We start from the raw sequence: 20,111 nt of genomic DNA, 5'->3' as shown, positions 1-20,111 counted from the left end.
ATCCTATATAGCCTGGTTAAGCCATCTAAAGCAATCACTTCAAACAACCCACAGACACAACTTCAATCTCTTCCTTGATTAAATAAAGGTCTCAATCACAAAAAAAAAACAATCAAAACTTTACTGAAAATGGGCATTGTGCAAAATAAGAGAACAGTAGTCTTTGACGTAGGCAGTCAATGAGCTCCTTGAGCCTTAAAATGTATACAAAATCAAACACTTTGTATTGTGCAGTTGCATATTAGATAAATGAACATGCCATAATTGACATACAATAATAGTATCACCTCCATCCTGAAAATCAACCATCATAAGCCTGTGAATTCACCAGGTCTGACGTGATGTGGTGATGCATAGCTTAGTCATCCATTCCTTTCTATGCATTTCAAAACACTAAAACTACGACAGTGACTAAGACAGCTTGTATTTGTCTTCATCAAGCCAGCGGTCAACAGCAACCTCCCGGCATGTTCTAGGCCTTGTCTGTCTGTCCAGTCATCAGGCGCCACATAAAAAACCCACTACGGATCACAAGTCAAGCCAGACCACGTACGATGCTCGAGAGGGCTCGTCTTCATTTTGTGTGAAAGCAATTAGGACGAAAAAAGTCTCTCTCTGACTTATTCTAAAACCAATTCTGTCAGATGGCAATTTATTATGAAAGTAGCCTACATTAGTTATTTCAGTTTCAAGGAGTTTCCAGTACTTTATACAAAATTCAAGTACTTTTCAAACCTTGAAAACGCCACATTGAAATTCAAGCATTTTCAAGGATTTTCAGCACCCGTGGGCACCCTGTGTGTGCATGCATTAAAGTTAAAATGCACCCCTAGTCACTCACCCACTCACACACCCCGTTTTCTTACACAGGACACACACACACACAGACACACACAGACACACACACAGACAGGCTCAGATGATTATCATTACTACCCACCCTTCCCTATATTGCACACACACACGCGCACACACACACACACACACACACACACACACACACACACACACACACACACACAGATGACTATCATTACTACCCACCCTTCCCCATATTGCACTTTCTATGTATTGTGGCTCAATCAATGGGCAGCAACAAAAGGCGACATCAGTCATAATGAGCCTCTCAAGTCTCTTCTTCATCCTTCAACTGATTGCAGCTATCAGTCACTGTGTGGGTGCAGTGCATGCTGGGTACTCTCATCAATGAGCCCTTCTCTTTTACACTCAAACAGCAGTTGCCCGTCTCTGCTCTTCTTGATATCAAAGATGTGTTGCAGTGTAGCAGGGGTGCGTTCAAATTCAGCGAACATAGCGAACGTTTGCGAACGTTAGCGAACTATTTTCCGTTAGCTTTGTGTTCGCCGCAAACGTTTGCTAGCAGAAGCTAACAGTCTGGAGAGGTAGTTCGCCAGTAACGGAACGAGGATCACAATGGACCCAGGCTTACTGGAGATGTGCTCCCAGGTGGGGATTGTTGCCTTTATGCTAACTATTTCGGAACGTTCATTAAAAGCCGTTCAAATATGACCGTTTGGAGAAAACATGTTTGCGACGAACGTTCGCCTCCGTTAGCTGAATTTGAACGCAGCCCTGGCGACATCACATTTACTGTCTGAGGGTATACTGACAGAATGACCCAGGCACAGTATATGAACCTGACTCTGTACCTGTTCCTGTACTGTTCAGTTCTATGTTTTCATTTTCCCTGAAGGAGTCAATTGTCGGCATACATCCTATTGCATAACAGTAATAATATTGCATGATAAACTCTCTATCATTGTATTTCTCTAGTGTGGTACAGTATGTGTGCAGAACCCCCAAACCCAGACAGCCACAGGGGAGGTCAGAGCTGGGTCAGGTGGACGAGCAACCGGAGGTCGCTGGCTGACGTGTGTGTGTTGTCCAGGTGGGCAGCTGAGAGATGAGAGTGCAGACAGATGAAAGGTGTTTTTTTTTCTGCTTTCGCTGAGGAAAAGGAAAGATGACGAAGAGGATGGTGAGTGCATATCAACAGTCAGCATCATCACTCTGCGTCAGGACTGACCAGGGGGTGGGAGTAGCCAGGTCCCTGGGATAGAGCCAGGGCCTGTGAGCTTGGGCTCTGGGTGTGTGTGTGTGTGTGAGTGAGTGAGTGAGTGAGTGAGTGAGTGAGTGAGTGAGTGAGTGAGTGAGTGAGTGAGTGAGTGAGTGAGTGAGTGAGTGAGTGAGTGAGTGAGTGTGTGTGTGTGCAAGTGTATCCATTAGAGTGTATGTCTGCACAGTCTACTTCATTGCGAAGCAAAACTTGTGCCATATATATTCCTCAATGTTAGTGTTAGTAATGTTAGTAAGTAAAACATGACAATTTACTATCTGAGACTGCACTAGTAGCCTACAGCTGTTAGTTGCCATGGTACCAGGCTCTTAATGTGTACCGTGTATAGATCAGTGGTCCAGGTGTGCCGTGGGATTTGTGACAACCATACGATTACGATTGCAATATGCAATTATGCAAAACGTTAAGAATGAATTATCCGATCCACGGCATCGTTAGCGACACAGAAAGAATACTTTTAAATGAATCTCGATGATAACTGAAAGTCAAAAGGAAAGGAATTTCAATTTTACATCTAGGTAATAAAAAAAGGACAAAAATCACCTCTCTCTTGCTCCCAATGAAAATGTTGTTCAACAAAATCGAAAAAGATTCAAAAACCTATGTCCAAACGGCCTCTGAATTCCATAACACATTTGTCATGGAATGTCCTCCAGAGAAAGCAGCCTCTCAGATATGAACACAGGTGTGCCTTGAGACTTTAGCTGTGTTCGGAATCGCTCCCTATTCACTATATAGTGCACTATATAGGGCGTCAGCCATTTTGTTTGTAGTGTCGGAATTCTCCACGGAATTTTCGTTCCCTATATAGTCCACTATTTATTACCCACAATTCACCTTGATTTGCAGGGAACAGTGCATGTACCCTACATTTTCTCCGTTCCCTAGGTAGTTCACTACATGGTGAACCCTATATAGGGAATAGGGAGTGAGGGAAGGAGGGAGCGATTCCAAACACAGCTTTTGGCTTGCTCTTTGGTGCGCCTTAGGCACAAAACGTTTGAACCCCGCTGTAATAGATGATTCCCCTTTCCGTACCAGCCTAAGACAGTCACAAATACACAGTACTTAGTTGAGTTGATGGGTAATAGTGGAGGTTTTTCATAGTATTTCAATTGTAGTTTCTCTGTATTTAAAATAGATATATAAAGCTGTACCCCATTGGGCAACAATGCATCCATTAAAACCATTCTGACAAGGATTTAAAAAAAGGATGAGGAAGTCTAGCTGACTTATTTTCATTGTGGTCTCTGGCAAGCAAGATGTGCAATACGTACAAAGAGCTTAATATAGATGTAGCAGAACTATAACAAGTTGGAGCCAAGCACTATGAATATCTAAACTCCACGAGATGAAAACTCAGAAACACCAACACAGAACCCCCCCCTCACACACACACACACACACACACACACACACACACCATACAGAGGTGTGTGTGTTTGCTGTTCCTGAGTGTATGCTAATGATTCATCATAATGCGCCAGTTTTAAGAACAATGACTAAACAACAAAGGTATCCCTAGATGGAGTGAAGCGAGTGTAGCTCAAATCCGTCAGTAAACTCGACGGAGTAGCAGATTGCACTCGTCAAACGGCAAGCCAGACGCGCGCAATCAATCAAGTGTGCTCATTAAGCTCATAGGCTGCTACCATGGATGTGGCTGCTACCTACAGTAATACAGCGGCAACTTGAGCACATTCTTTCTCACACACACACACACACACACACACACAAACGCACACACACTGCTTGTGCTTTGCTGGTCTTGCTAAGGCCAATTCATAAACAAGCAACGACAACAAAATTAACTATTAAAAAAAGGTATGTCATGCAGCTTTAATAATGGCTCCAAATGAATTTGTGAGTATTCCTCACTCAACTGTCATTTTAATGTAATAAATGGCTCAAAATGAATTGGTGAGTATTACTCACTGAACATTATTCATACGTTTCTCCACTTGGAAAGAGGACATTTTCTAAATGAACAGCACAGTGTTTGATCCTGGAATCCTTTGATCTACAGTACAGTGCTCAGGAAAGGCCTGAACTTCAGATCATTGTACTTGATGTTTGATCCCTCAACGCACCTTGACATTGTCCTCCCCCTCACACTCAAACACATCTTAATTACTAACATGGAAGTGATGCTTCAACTAGACAACAGACACACACACACCACAGAATGGAGGGCAGAACTGTCCATGTTCCATCTATTTCATTCACAAAAGGGACAGGGAATTGGTCCATGTGCTGCACTTGAAAGGTTCAATCCTTAATTGAACCCAATACCCCACTATTGTTTGTGACGTGATGAAAGTACTGTATGCAAATTTACTTTGAGATTCAAGGCTCGTGCTTATTAGAGCAAACAGCCGTGGGGTAAAAGCCAGAATATCTAAAAAAAGCAATGTGATTTATCTGAAACGCTCAACAATAACTCAAATCCATAAAGGACTTACAGGTAGCTGAGGTAAAAAAAATAAAAAAATAAAAGCAAAAAGCAAAAAATTAAAACTGAGCTACTTTTTTTTTTTAAAGCTCTCTTTTTGACGCTGAGGCCCGTGATACAACTTAACAGCAATCCAGGTAGCATAAAATGAAAGATATAGAAACTTGATCCGGGATATGGGATGGTACGTAAGGAGGACATTTTGCTTGAAAAATGGAATCCATCACACAAGAGGTGAGCCACAGATAAGCCACAGCTCTCTCAAACTCATATTCCTATGGAAGTTTCTGGAAAGGAAATGTCTCACCCACCAGCTCCATCTGCTACTCGAGGTTTCACGACAGGTTCATAGGCTGCGACATCACAGACCATTTTCAACCATAGCCGCCCTAGTGGGAAGGTGATGATTGATTGGTAAGGTTAAATAAGCATCCATCTTCATTTTAGTTCATCCATCTTCATTATCAAGTTAAACCTACTGAGATTTTAGAAACTTTTTCAAGAGAGATCTGGCCATTACTATCAGGTAACCTTAGTGCCAACTATTGTTGAACTCAAATGATGTGAAATGTGTCTACATTACATTACATCATTATTATTACATCACATTTAGCTGACACTTTTATCCAAAGAGACTTAAAATAATTGCATTTAACATAGTAAAAGTCAATGTACTACTACTTGCCAGAACTCTCAAGTGCATCTGCTTTTGAAAACAAGTGACTAAGAGCATAATCTAGTGCTGAAGGCAAAGTGCAAGAATAGCAAACGGAAAATACAACAGCTGCTTAAGAGGGACGATCGTGGTAGTACCTCTTGAAGAGGTGAGTTTTGACAGATGAAGGATGGAAAGATGGGCAGTGTCTCTGCTGACCTGGGGTCAGTGGGCAGTTCATTCCACCACTGTGGGGCTATAGGACAGAGAAGAAAATATCTCACACTCAATGACCTCATTCAAAAAAGTGCAGACTAGCAACAGATACAGCACCGTCTTTTCATAGGCCTGGGTGAACATACACACACACACACACACATCTGGTTGTGACTGAATCTTGATCAAACAATTTAAGGTCCTATCAAAGGCCCCATTTCAATAGCAAGCACTCATCCACTCTGACCACAACTATCTCCATTATTCTACTGATGTACTGTAGGGCCACTTAAGCTTTTCATATTTTATAGCTTCCCAGATGGCCCAAACATTTTCTTCCTAAGTGCCCCCCCTCAAAGTACAAATACAAACTAGAAATGGTACTCAGGGAGCCCAGGCCTCAGCCTCTTGAATGTATTCTGTGGCTCTGTGCATGTGGCAAAAATTGGATGGGTTCTAAATTGCACCCCTCCACTGAGTTTCATGAAAAGCATGATTTGTGTAATCCTGGTCCAAAAATAATGTTGTTCAATTACCTCACAGATTTGTTAAAATATTTGATTCTGTTCACTCCACAGTGCTAGCCGGCCCGTGATTCAGATCTGCTCCAAAATGTAATGGGTTGTAAGGTGGCCCATGATACACCCCTCTACCAAGTTTAATAAAAATCCGCTTGGTAGTTTTTGAGTAATCATAGTCCAAAAAATAAATGGAGGTGAATGACCAGTCCGGCTGTGTTTGGGCGGCCTGTGGACGTGACCCGTGATTCCGATCCACTCTGAAATTTAAGGGGTTGTAAGATGGGCCATACCACACCCTTCCACATAGTTTAGTGAAAATGTATCAAGTAGTTTTTGCATAATTCTGCTAACCGACAAACAGACAAACAGCAAGGCTTTGCTACAGGTGTCACTACAAGAGCCAATCAAGACAAGATATTCTACTATGGAAACGAATCAAGATTCCAATGTAAACTAGAGAGGGTTTTTTTTCAGTTAGAAATGGTGGAAAGGGGCCTACACACACGCCCGCACATACACTCACACACACACACACACACACACAGTTGACTGACAGCCACACATTGCCCTCTGCTGGGTGAATTCGATCACCAAACTAGAGCTACACATCATGAACGCAGGGCATCACAACAGAGACTCTCCCACGCCTCCAGGACATCGACACAAGGCGGAGCAGGCCAGGTCTCTGCTCAGGCCAGGTATTCATATCCACATGCTCAATCACAATCAGAATTCGTTTATTGCCATGTACTTCAACACTACCTTACTAACTAATTTGCTTCGGGCATGGTGCATAACATGTAGACAACACTGGACAGGGTGCAGGGATGAGACAGAACAGTGCAAAGAGCAGTACAACATACCAATGGAAAATAAGATTTAAAAAAAACTATACAAAATGTAGTGCGGTCAGTGTATAGCCTACAGTGAGTGTGCAAAGTGTAATGTTTATGTAAATACACATGTAAATATACATATCAAAACTCTATAGATAGGCTAAATATAGTGGTAGCTCGGGAGGTAGCACTATAGAGCGGCCGGCTGGGGATCGCAAGGCTCAAACTCAAGGTCTACGGTTCGATCCCAGCTCCCGGCATTGTGCCGAAGTGTTCTTGAGAAAGACACCGAACCCCAAAATCGCTCACATGGCGCATAGTCTCTCTCCAGACTCAAATATTACGTTGAATCGCTGCTGTGCGCATTCTACATAATAGAGAGCACTTCAGCATGCAGTAATGTGGTTAGCATAACTTACAGTGTATCAGAGACATATTGCCTATTGCTCCTGGCTGCCCCTGGAGGAGGACGGCTTGGGGATGGGATATGAAGGGAATCATTTTCACCGGCAACACCTGAAGAAAAGCATGTGTTTGTTGTGTTCGCCACTCACGTGTGTAATAATTACTATACACCAATAAAAAAGACCCTCGAGATCCTGGGATTCTGTATTTTATTTTTTACACTTAGGCTACTTAACTGCATAACTTCCCCACGGCTAATTCCTTTATAATTTATATTGTAGGCTAGCCTATTTAGCTAGGCCTATATTGCACTTTCTCTCTTTTATCTTTTGTATGATGTAGCATATGACTAATAAACTTGACTGACTTTAACGACATGTCACATGGCCGAGAGTTTTTATTAGCCTACATGAATATATACAATGCATTCACATCACTCAAGGATACTTCCTAATTAATAGATAAACCTGTCACGCCTTTTTTGCCTTTTGTTACCATAACACTTATTTATAGGCCTACAAGGAGAGATCAAATAAAGAAAAGATCTTCTGATGTTTGAGGGAACGCCCTCAAAGGACGATTCGTACGACATAAATCAACTGTTTATTCTTTTCACACCTCATCGTCATCAAGAAGGTCGCGAACGCTTTAAAGTCTCTTCAAATTAAATTTAGTTATCATAGGCTTATGGATCGTGTTGGATGATCTAGTTTGCCTTGGACTGATAATAACAAAAATAAATAAAAAATAAAATAAAAAAACATTTACTTTAGTCTGTCTAGGACCATCGGCTTACATTTTAAGATTACAGTTCTATAATTGCTTTGTCGATTCTAGTGGCATGGCCCATATAGGCCTAGGCCTATTTGCAATATCTTATATAATATCAAGCACCCAAATTAAAATTTTCAATAGTTAGAGGCTCTGTCCATTAGGCTACTGGGTGGGTAGGTAGCCTCCTAGTGCACTTGTATGTATCTGAGTGGACAATGTTATTTTTAATTTTCCAGTAAAGCACTCTGTGCACTCGTGCTACGAAGGGTGCTATATAAATACAATTTTACTTACTTATGCCTACTTACTTACTAATCCCCGGGGGAAACCGATTGTCTTGTTTTCTTAATCAGGCGAAAAAGAGATATTCCTCTGTTAACTGCTTTAACTGCGCTGTGATGGTGATTGACTTGATGTGCTTTGCCTCCTTTAATCAGAGCTCAATGTTCAGCACGAAATCTGCTTAACTAATCGGCTATTATTTGTCAGGTTGTCAAGCAACACTCAATTCAGAGGTCTTCATGTTTTCACACCTCGGCCACTACAAAGAACGATTGGTTTCGATACACAACGACCTTGCGAGGTTTAAACCCTTTGAGCTGCCTTTGTTCTCCCGTGGATCACACGGTCACTTCAAAAGCCAGTGTCTTGACAGAACTCGTCATAAGACAGTGGGGTCATTATAAAAGACCTTACCTGAGCTTCAGCACCTCACCTGAGTTAGTCTGAACCTGACCAGCTAGGGAGAGGAGCTCTGCTTAGCGCATCACTCTATTGGAAATACAGGACTATTATTGGAATAATGGAAGGACTAACGATGGGTATCTTCTTCGTGCTTCTGGTGGACTTGGTATGCGTGGTCGGCGCAGAGCCAGCAGTCCCCGGGACTCATAAGGATTTCCTGCATAGGATGCGTGGGTTTTCTCGGCCTCCTGGAGGTGGAGGTCACAGACACGCCGCGCCGCAGTCCAACAGGCTGCCGCTCTACATGATGCAGCTCTACCGGACCCTGCTGTCCGGAGACGGAACTGCGGCTCCGGCTGTCAGCGCCGCCCGGACCCAGAGCGAGGGGGACACGCGTATGCTCCACTCCGACTCCGTCCTCAGCCTTGAGGCTAAAAGTAAGTAGACTATATTTTCCCTATAGATATGCAACCTGTATCTTATAGTCATTTATCATTAACTGTTATTCAATAGTAGCCTAGTTTTCGACTCAATGAATGGTAAATATAATTTTAATAGGCTATTCGTTATAGCATACAGCTTATTGAAAATACCTAACATTTTACAATTAATTTGGTTAAATTTGTAGTTTCGTATGCGCTCATTGCCTCACTTTTAACTAGTAGGCCCAGGCCTATATTGTGCAGAGGCAGGCATCATATAACAACGTTATACTGTATTTACTGCTCATCGCATGTCAAAATACGTGTGAGGAATGCAGTTTACAAATACATGTGACACTACCTGTGAGTGTAGCCTAATGAATGGAACTTATAATAGCCTATGGAGACTGTTAAACCCGACATATGTCCATGGCCTGAACACTTTACCTATAATACTGCGTGGCTGTCTGCCTCATGCATTTGCTAACAGACTTTATTTCTTATCTCTGCAGGTTGTCAACAGGCCGGTGGCAGATGGTCCGTCACATTCGACGTGTCCTCCATCCCCGCAGGCGACAACGTCCAGGGCGCCGAGCTGAGGATCCGCGTGCCTGGCTTCACAGCCTCAGAGCGAGCCACCGTGGACATCTACCACTCCAAGAGAGGCCGCTGCCACGGCCAGTCCTGCCCAGAGGAGAGCGCCTTCCTGGGCCGCCTCAGCACCGAGCCCAGCACCATGGCGTCCACATCCTCCTGGAGGGTGTTCAACATCACAGCCCTGCTCCACCGCTGGCTGCAGCAGGGTCCGGCGCCGGCGCCGACGGAGACGAGCCTGGGGGACCGGGAGACGGTCCAGCACGCCACGGCTGACCGGGTCATGATGGTGGTCTTCTCCAAGCAGGACCAGACCCCGGACGGTCAGCGCGCCCCGACTCTCATCCGCACGGCCGAGCACTCCAAGTACGTCACCCTGGACAGAGAGAGGGCCCGGGTCGAGACAGAGGGCGTCCGTCGCAGGAAGAGGCACCACCAGGACCAGGACAGGGTGGGGGCCGGGGTGGCCCCCAGCGGGGTCTCCACTGAGGAGAGTAAGGGCCCCCTGTGCAGGAAAGTGGACATGTGGGTGGATTTTGACCAGATCGGCTGGAGCGATTGGATCGTCTACCCCAAACGCTACAACGCCTACCGCTGTGAGGGCAGCTGCCCAACCCCCGTGGATGAGACCTTCACCCCGACTAACCATGCCTACATGCAGGTAAGGCCGCATCCTAACTCCAGCTCCAATCATTCTATATAAGTATAAATCCATTGGATTTAAGTGCATCGGCCATGTTTGTGTTTATTGTGTCGGTAACATCCCTCTCTCTCTCTCTCTCTCCGTGTCCAGAGCCTGCTGAAGATGCACCACCCAGACCGCGTGCCCTGTCCGTCCTGTGTGCCGACGCGCCTGAAGCCCCTCCCCATGCTCTACTACGAGAACGGCGAGCTGGTGATGCACCACCACGAGGACATGGTGGTGGAGGAGTGCGGCTGCCACTGAGGCCCCCGGGAGCCGACATGGACGCCGCCCCCATAGGCACTTCCCAGAGGAACTACACTTCCCAGAGCGCACCGCTCTATGACCAGAACTGGGTCCTCGGAACAGACGGTCGAAAACAAGCACTAGCACCCACTAGAGGGCGCTACACTGTGATCACCTGGCTTGCACACTGAAAGTGCACAATGACTCAGATATAAGGCTACAGCCAATGCAAAAGACACATTCATGTTAGCTTTCTGCTGACCCTAAAAGCGCTTTTACTTCTCTGTATGACTATAGAGTTGATAGACTTATTTATATGTATTTAAAGAATAAAGTGGACCGATGTGTTTGCCCAATTAAAACTGTATATCGATCATTTTTATCCAATAAAGTATTTTATTTGGTTCCAATCTGTTTCAATCTGTTCTGGTCTTTGAGAAATGTAACAGTATCATTATGAAGCAAAACCACTACAGTTACAAAACATTTGTCATTTCATGTCCTTTTTATTTTCTGCAGTACAGTAATTAGGCAGTTATTTACACAAACAGCATACAGACATACAGGGACATTATAACTATATATCATATAGTTTGATAAAAGACTTCCTCAATTACACAAAATCATTAGTCAGGATCAAGCTTTAAAAAAAAAAGATGAGAATATTCTCCTCAATCCATGCAGCAATTAATGTCTAATAAGCCAACATGTTTTTTTGGCCCTGAGAGTAAAGATATGAAAATGCACTCTGTGTTAAGATGTGTTGCAGCTTCAAAGTTGCAATTTGTCTTCGTCAACGGTTACATGTCCATTTCAAATTGGGCATCCTCCCCTTAAAGGAAAAAAAGATGACATCGGTTATATTATTTAATAATCAGTTATAATTATAAATTATATATTATGACGTTGTATACATATTCATCAATTAGGATACACAAACACTCAGCAGGGATGTAGAGGAGGTTAAACCCAAGTGAACTCAGTTTACCCACCTCTTTAAAATGAGGCTAAGAGTTTACTGACCTTTTTTCAGATCAACAGTATTAATCAAGGAGGAGAAACACACACACACACACACACACACACACACACACACACACACACCTGCACTCCCCTCAGCCAGGGGGCTGTGGTTGCTGTCGTTGGTGGTCTGTTTTGGGTGGGCTTTGGAGGCCTTAGTTGAGAGGGGGCTTGTGACCCCTGGGACGTCTGGAAGGTTGGCGGGGGGTGTACGCGCCAGGGGAGAGGTTCGACACTGCAGCAGGAACTTCCTGTCATAGATGATTCTGGTTCCTGGGTTGGTGAGGCAGGGGCGACCAATGATGAGGTAGAGGGGGGGAATCACAGCGAGGCCAGATAACAGACATGAGTCATTACAATGTACTTGAATATGATTTGTGCGTACTTGAATATGATTTGTGCGTACTTGAATATGATTTGTGTGCCAGGCTGAATGTCTGCATGCCCAAACGTGCACAAGAACCAATCTATCCAGATCCATATCTGCATATTATTGACGTAATTTTATTTATTTGAATGATTATATTATTTTATATTGGATATTGCAGTGATAACATGTCAAAAAGTAAACACTTGTTTCCAAACATGGTCCCTTATGTCTCATTATCATGGTCAGGGTCCCTGATGTCTTATGTCAAGCTTAACTGACACAACATGCTTAACACAGAATCAACTTGCATTTTAGGCCAGCAACAGTAGCCTGCAACGGAACGCGATATCATTAGATGTGATAATGCGACCAGATGAATTGTGGGTCAACCTTCCCACAACTCGCCAACAAGCACCAACCAAGCCAGGTGCACAACAAGGGCATTAATACCTCAGACTAGGAATATTAAATGACTGAGGCTATTTGGAGTAGGCTGTGGGACAATTGGGGCATTCCTCTTTTTGTAAAGCAAGATATACTTCAGACAGATGAGGTGGAATGTGAAAATGTCTGGATATTTGATTTCCAATGGCCGAGCCGTAGGCTAGCAGCGTCACTCATAAATTCAATCAATCAATCAAAGCTTTATTTATATAGTTGATAATTGATCGCGCTCAAATCAACCTGTTCTCAAGATGAGATCTGAATGTATTAATAGGACAGGACCACGCGCATATTGCAGGGTGTGGTATTAGTAGACTAGGCTGCTCTAGACTGCATGCTGCTTCTGCACCTGAATGCATAGAATACACACAGCAGGAGCAGGCAGCATGTTATTTTGAATATAGGCCTATCTCTGATTACCTCCTGGCGTCGTGCTGAACACCGTCCCTCCAGGCGTGGTGGAGTAATCTTGAGGCATGTGACCCGCATCGTTAATGATGACTCTTCTGGTGGTCGGGATCGCCCGACTACTGGTGTGATTCCCCGTTGACATGTTTCCCTCGAATGAAGTCTGTTTCTCCAAGATTTGGACCCTTGTAATAAATACTAGATCTATTGCTATGAATAGCTTGTTCTGCCCCCGTAAAATGATTCTAATTTAATTATTGGAACAGTTCGTCTCCTGTCTTTCATGACCACCACCACGTTGACAATCTCCACGTGCCTCAAGGAGAGGAGCCAGAGAGGGGCGTCACAACACGGACCCGCAGGCTCGCGCCAGCTGTGATTGGCTGAACACAGGGGGCGTTGGTCCAAGCGCGTCACAAGTGTTCTGATGCCCTCTGGGAATTGTGGTTTTATAGGCACTACACTTAGTACACGAGAATAACATCATGCATTGAATTGAGATCAAATTTAAATGAGATGCATGACACCAGCAATACATGTTATTGTGTTACAATCTTATTTCGCAATAGGAAAACACAAATTATGTCACATCTTTCTTTATTAATTTCTGTAAATGGTTTGAGCTGGTGTACAGGGTAGATGATCTATACATATTTTCATATCAGAATGATTCTGAATTGAAAGGCTTGTATATATATTCATCTTTGTTTTTCCTCCCTCCATGACAATTAAAAAAGAAAAAAAAAAAAGTTGAAATATCTACAAAGCCTCCACATTCTCCACGATTTGGGCAGTTTGCCTATAGTCTAGTTAATATGCGTAAAGAACATCCATAACAACTCTATAAGGGTGCATATTATTCTAATTAAATATATTTCATCATATATTTTTTACATGTATTTTCATAAAAACATTTTCTGTGCATGTGCGCAGTTGCATTCCTTAGTATAGAGTAATATAATATTGCGTTTATATCGTCATGTATCCGTTCTGAAGGAGTATAGATGATCTCTATTCTTTGCAACAGTTACAATTTTACAATACTCTTTTAAAATACTTTAAATACTTTAAAATGTCCTCTCATGTTGTGTGCGCCAAAACCTCCCCATCTCCCCTTCTCCTCCCCCTAACCTCTTGAACACACACACACACACACACACACGCACACGCACAACGCTACAGTTGTCACAGTGCAAAGGCTGGTGTGTAGCGGCTCAGTTTCACATTCGATCCCAGGGCAACTCCATCTCAACGACCACACGCCCCTCTGATCCGAGACTCATCAGGTGTGCTGTGACGTCCATTTTGCATATCTGTCAGATCAGTGATTTCTCCAGCCCGTCCTCTACAGATCATGCGATCTTGGTGTGTTGATATGGAACATCTGATTGATAGACCAATTGATTGATTGATTGATTGATTGATTGACTGATTGATTGAGTTTCTGTTCTTCATCATCAGCCTATTCAAGTCTAAAGTGGAAAATAAAGTCAATCAGTTCTGCTAGTGTGTACACAGACATTAGGCCTAACCTGGAGAGGAGGGACTAATTCACCAGCTACACTGACATTCACAAACAGGGCATACTGTACCACCACAGACTGCACTTGGTACCCCTGTCCTTGTGTATTCACACCTTAGTTATCCATGACTTCCCCACCACACGCACGCACACACACACACACACACCACGCCCCCTACACACACACACCACCCTTCACCCCAGGGGCCCCTTAAAACCCGTTGTTTTTTTCTGCAGCATTCATGTTGGAATTCCCTCATGCTGGTCCCGTGTTCTCTAAAGACTTGGGTCGGGTTTCCCCGAAACCTTCTTCGTTTGCTTGTTTTCTGGGAGCCTTAAGAAGACTCAAAGAGCTTCTTAGCGCTAAGAAGGTTTCGGGAAACGCGGCCGTGGGTTCTTAACTCAAAAACGGGGCAACATTTGGGTCCTGGCAGAACTGAAACCTGAGTGGAATAAGACAGAAAAATAAGTGATATGTGATCAATGCGACATCACAGATGAGATTTTCAAATGCACCGGGTTGGTTGGGGAATACGTGTGTGTAATGTGTAAGTCATCTATCCACTCATATAGTGTCTCATTCATTCAAGCTACAATACATATACAGTGCTCATGGTTAATATTCTGCTTTATTTTTTCAGTAAATGTCTGCTACCATGATAATTTCATTCATAGCTTCATTCATGAGTCTCTGCGTATGAAATTAGCATATCCTGGATAATATCTGCTACGGTAAGTGCTGAACCTCGAAAAACCCTCTCTCTAACCTTAAACCGCCCCTCGCTGCTACAATGTGGCCCGTTTGTCTGCGTTGCTTCTCCCTGACACCAGGTGGCAGTGTCCTCAGACTAATACTGTTACATCAAGGTCAACTGCCCAGATGGAGTGATTGAATGACAGTTGTGAATGCTGGGGGGGGGGGGGGCGGGGGGGCGTTGACATCTTTTCCTGACTAAGGGTTTTTTCTCCTTTTGCATACTGGCATGAATCACAGAATTACATATTTTATATTCATGCACACTTTAGATTTCAGTACCAATGCTTTAAATGCTGGACATGTGCAGAATGAACACATATTGTACAGAACACCCATCAACTGTACACTTCTCTCTATATTTGATATTATTGCTGTGGCAGACACCAATGTATATTATCTGACAAAGTCTGACCAGAGTCCAAGTGTGTGTGTGTGTGTGTGTGTGTGTTCTTGTATGTGACTTCACAGTTCACAGGTCAGGGGTCAGACTAAGTTAGATGATCACAGTGCTATCTGTCTGTCCGTACTGTACACACCGTCCTGTGGTGCAGGAAAGCATGAGTTCCAGGAGTAGCCCGCTGCCATTGTGCCATACCGCCATACTGTACAAAAGCTACTCTTCTTCTCGTGAAATGTCTACTTTCTCCGTCTCTTCAGTTCAAATGAACAATGCAAACCTTCAGAGGAAGCCGTGGTGAGGTGCTACAGCCACAGAAAAACAGAGAGAGAGAGAGAGAGAGAGAGAGAGAGAGAGAGAGAGAGAGAGAGAGAGCACGCGAGCCGGACGTTGAAAGCCACAGTTTGTGATGGAGCCGAGAGTGACTGCATATGCAGGAACTATTCAAAATCCTGTCGAGGGGGTGGGTCGACATGATTGACAGGTGGAGAACCAATGACAGAGGTGGGCTGAGGGGAAAGTGACCCACCCCCCCCCTGCCACCCTATGAGAAAACAGTTGGGTTTTGCATTAAGAGTCCACTGGCTGCCACAGAATGCTACCAAGCCACCAACCCTGTCTAAAAAAGAAACATTCCCAACGTCTGGACCCCCCCCCTGGAACCCCCCCCCCCCCACCGCCCCCCCGAAATAGAGAAAGTCAGTCCCTATTGAGGCCAATCAAAGCTGGTCTGGGGCAGACAGCTCAAAAGAAAAACAAGCAGCGAGAGTTTTCACAAAGGATAGACAGCACGCGCGGACGGACACAGTGGCTTTGTCATTCCCGCGCTGAGCACGCCGTGACATCACAGGGGCATGAACCAACCAGGAGACGGCTCAGCGCCAAGCCAGAACAGAAGCAGGGAGGAACACATGCGGTAGTTACACGCACATACACACGCACACATACGCACACTGACACACGTCCACGTAGCATAGAAGTGCATATTATCACATATAATAAGAGGGAAAGGGTCCCAGCGTGTGTGAAGCATTGGTAGGCTCAGGAGAAACAATCTGTTGAGGAAAAAAAGACTGTTGCTCTTTTGGCTATAGTGTTATCAGATTCAAATTTCTGACACAAAGCACTCTTTTTTGGGGGGGGGAGAAAACGGTCCTTCAGCTCTGCCTTGACACAGTCCTGGGTACCTTGTACCCCTTCAGTTTGTAGATAATGACAGTTCAAAGGTCAAAGGGCATGCATCAGCAGTCAATCATGCGATTACAGTTGACAGGAAGCACTTTTTTGTTTGTTTTTTTTCTTGTTGGATTTTGCGTTTTCATAGAAAAATCATGCCCTAACTCTAGTGGTATATATTTTTTCTTTAAAAATGTTACAAAACTACAAGTCTTCTTTTCTCTCCTCTTTTGTGGTGCTCAACGGTCTTTCAGAGGATGGTTTTGTGTTTGTGTTCGTGTTCGTCATTTACACTTCTTAGTCTTTTTTCTGTTTTCTTGTCCAGGTCTTCCCAGCCTCGTCCTCATGTCCTCATGTCCTCCTGTCCCCTGGTTGTGTGGATGTTTTGGCAGTGGATGTCCGGTCCTAGAGGACAGAGAGGGGGACACATCCTGCGGTGAGTCCGGCTATAGTCGGTAACCTTTAACCTTTAACTGTACATCCGGCCCATACACAAGATAAAGGCATCCACTAAAACAGCGATGAAGGCCATGAGAGACCAAAACATTGTTGCTTTTAATAATTCTAACATGAACTAGCCGCTTATTAAAGATTTTTAATCTGGATGAATTTGTATATTTCCCCGTTGACCAAAGCCTGCTTGGCTTTACCTGCCTTTGGAACGCCATAGCCCTCCTTTTTTAATTTTTACAAAATATGAATATGAATATGATCAAGCAAAATGATAAGAGTATATTGTTGTATTCTAATTGATTCATTAAAAGATCTGGAGATAACAGGTATTCTCATACCCAGATAGCAAGCGGATCTGGGCCATATACAGGCCAGATCTGGCCCTTGTGGCTTAGTTCCGGCCCATATATGGCCCAGAATTATTACACATCCGCTTGCTATCTGGGTACAGAGGTGTGGGCACTTCGAACCCGTTCCATGTTGGAGCTGATCAGAATCAGGGGGCGGGTCCGTGACCCGTTTGCTGGTTTCTCCTTTCACCTCCGTTCATTTTTTGGACTTGGACTACGCAACAACTTCCAGACCGATTTTCAGGAAACTTCCAATTTCACGAATCACGGGGCGGGGGGGTCCACGAGCTGCCCCAACATGGCCGGACATTCATTTTTTGTACTTTGGGAACAAAAAAAATCCCCTCATTCATTGTCAATAAGGGGAATTGAAATGCCGTAATCTGGACATGGGAAGGTCGTAGAGACATGGGGTTTGGACTGGTATAAATGGTAAATGGACTGCACTTATATAGCGCTTTTCCACCTTTACCACCGAAGTGCTTTACAATGGCCTCTCATTCACCCACTCACACACCAATGGCGGTAGCCGCCATGCAAGGTGCTAACCTGCTCATTGGGAGCAATAGGGAGGCCTACACTTTTTTTTTTTTCCATTCATGTGAAAAAATGCCTCTTGCTATCATAAAGGTTCCTGGCCCCGGCTCTAGAGGAAGGGAACCGATTCTTGGTTCCAGTAATCGTCAGTGAAGCATTCCATAAGAACAGTTCCACCAGCAGAACCAGCACGACGAGAAGGAAGACGATTTTTTTTTTTTACACACATAATATTATTTTCAAGGGAGCAATGTGGGGAGGCTTTCACATGCTCTGCTGACCAGATTCTGATAGATGCTTCTAGAAGCATCTATCTATCCAAGCACTGGAGTGCACAAGTGCTTGTGTGTCCCGTACCTTAAGGACTGGGTAAGTGTGTTTCATTGTTTTACTCTCCGCAGACTGGCGCGTTTCACAGACTGAGCACCCCTCCTCACATCCACCCCCACCTGGAGCAAGGAGGGAGGGAGCAAGGAGGGAGGGAGCAAGGAAAGGAGGGAGCAAGGAAAGGAGACAAAACTCAGGGGAGTTAGCACCTGACCTCTCGCAGACCGGCGTACAGTAAGTCTGCGTGTCAGTGTGTGTGTGGCTAACGGGGCGTGTGTGTGTGTGAGAGAGAGAGAGAGAGGGTGTGATCGAATGAGAGACAGCTGAAGAGAGAGAGAGAGCGAGTTCTGACTCACTAACCTTCCTAGTGACGTTTCCGTGTTCATCAACAAACTGTTCCTCTCCTAGAAGCTCAGCAGTAAAATCCTCCTTATCTTCCCTCTGTCAAAACATGAGGAAACGTCACAATTTAATTAATCTTTCCTGTAATTTTTTTTTAAATCACGTAATTAACAGCACATCCGACATTGCCATATAAGGTAGGTAAGTCATAATACGGTAGGTACAGTAGGTAGGTAGGTAGGTAATATAAAAAAAGTACACAGCATTCCGCCATGTGTTGCACCAATCCACACAACACATTTCAAAGTGATGTTCCATGACATCATCAAAATTTAGAGTTTTGATGGTTCAAATTTGGATGGTTTAAAAACAAAAAAAATTGAGTGAGTCTACATTTATCTAGGAAAAAAAATGGAGGATAAGAAACAGACACGGAGGGAAAATCCCTCTTCAAGGCGGCGCAGGAGGCCTCCTGGTGGGAAAAGCCCCTCCCCTTGTCAAAGGGCTGCGTGCCCGTGTCACACACCGGAGTCAGCAGGGCCTCCTGGGCAGCGCGCAATCCTGGCACGCCGTCGCGCTCTGATGACATCACCGTACTCTGCCGGGGCAATGACTGCGACGCCACCCAGCCGTGCACGGAGTCCTTGTCCGGTAGGTACGGCTGGAACGCCCCCCCACCCACCACCCTGGGAGAGAGAGAGAGAGAGAGAGAGAGAGAGAGAGAGAGAGAGAGAGAGAGAGAAAGTGAGAGAGAGAAAGAGAGAGAAAGTGAGAGAGAGAGAAAGTGAGAGAGAGAGAAAGTGAGAGAGAGAGAGAGAGAGAAAGTGAGAGAGAGAGAGAGAGAGAGAGAGAGAAAGAGAGAGAGAGAGAAAGAGAGAAAGAGAGAGAAAGTGAGAGAGAGAGAAAGTGAGAGAGAGAGAGAGAAAGTGAGAGAGAGAGAGAGAGAGAAAGAGAGAGAGAGGGAGTGAGATAGAGATAGAAAGAAAGAGAGAGGGAGGGAGGGAGAGAGAGAGAGAGAGAGAGAGAGAGAGAAAGAGAGATGGGGGTTGTAGAAAAACGTTGAAAGAAAAAAAAAGGAACAGCCGGATGATTAAGGGACAGGGTGAACATATATCCTATGGGCATAGGTCACATATGACCTATATACAGGTCATATATATAGGTATATATACACCCTCCCATTGCTCTCTGTAAAGCGCATTGTGTTGCCTCCGTGTATGAAATGCGCTATACAAATAAAGTTTGATTTGATTTGATTTGCGTGGGCTACTGTAGGTCTGACCTGTTGTCTCCGTTGTGCTCCATGGCTCTGCTCAGTCCAGACATCTCACACAGCTGGGCGTAGACCTGCTGTCCTGCAACAACACAAAGCCCTTCCTCTGAACCCAGCCCTACTCTTCCTCCTCCTCCTCCTCTCGCTCCT

At 44.5% G+C, this 20,111-nt stretch overlaps 3 protein-coding genes across 3 annotated transcripts in view; 1 reads left to right on the top strand and 2 right to left on the bottom strand.

Moving 5' to 3' along the window:
• Nucleotides 1–8,774: 8,774 nt before the first annotated feature.
• ndr1 (nodal-related 1) lies at nt 8,775–10,603 on the top strand (the record flags this gene model as incomplete). Its single annotated transcript, XM_084455321.1, has 3 exons — nt 8,775–9,071; nt 9,554–10,318; nt 10,451–10,603. The coding sequence occupies 3 exons, from the start codon at nt 8,775–8,777 to the stop codon at nt 10,601–10,603; spliced, it is 1,215 nt and encodes a 404-aa protein (XP_084311447.1).
• Nucleotides 10,604–11,062: 459 nt separating this feature from the next.
• Nucleotides 11,063–13,138, bottom strand: LOC311325183 (eukaryotic translation initiation factor 4E-binding protein 1-like). Its single transcript, XM_084457853.1, has 3 exons — nt 12,840–13,138; nt 11,690–11,878; nt 11,063–11,417 (listed from the first exon to the last, which is right to left on the bottom strand). Exons 1-3 carry the CDS (start codon nt 12,970–12,972, stop codon nt 11,386–11,388), a joined length of 354 nt encoding a protein of 117 aa, XP_084313979.1. The 5' UTR covers nt 12,973–13,138; the 3' UTR covers nt 11,063–11,385.
• A 5,261-nt stretch (nt 13,139–18,399) lies between these two features.
• ank1b (ankyrin 1, erythrocytic b) overlaps nt 18,400–20,111 on the bottom strand; it is a gene marked incomplete at both ends in the record, with an annotated part of 111,593 nt that continues 109,881 nt past the window's right edge. Inside the window, 4 exons of the mRNA XM_084457715.1 lie at nt 18,400–18,468; nt 18,707–18,787; nt 19,215–19,374; nt 19,971–20,111. The exon at nt 19,971–20,111 is cut by the window's right edge and continues 502 nt beyond it. Of these exons, the coding sequence (XP_084313841.1) occupies nt 18,400–18,468; nt 18,707–18,787; nt 19,215–19,374; nt 19,971–20,111 (451 nt within the window). The remainder of the gene's footprint in view (nt 18,469–18,706; nt 18,788–19,214; nt 19,375–19,970) is intronic.

The sequence above is a fragment of the Borostomias antarcticus genome (assembly GCF_949987555.1).
Source record: "Borostomias antarcticus genome assembly, chromosome: 2".
NCBI lineage: Eukaryota > Metazoa > Chordata > Actinopteri > Stomiiformes > Stomiidae > Borostomias > Borostomias antarcticus.
This window is presented reverse-complemented; position numbering and strand designations above follow the sequence as displayed.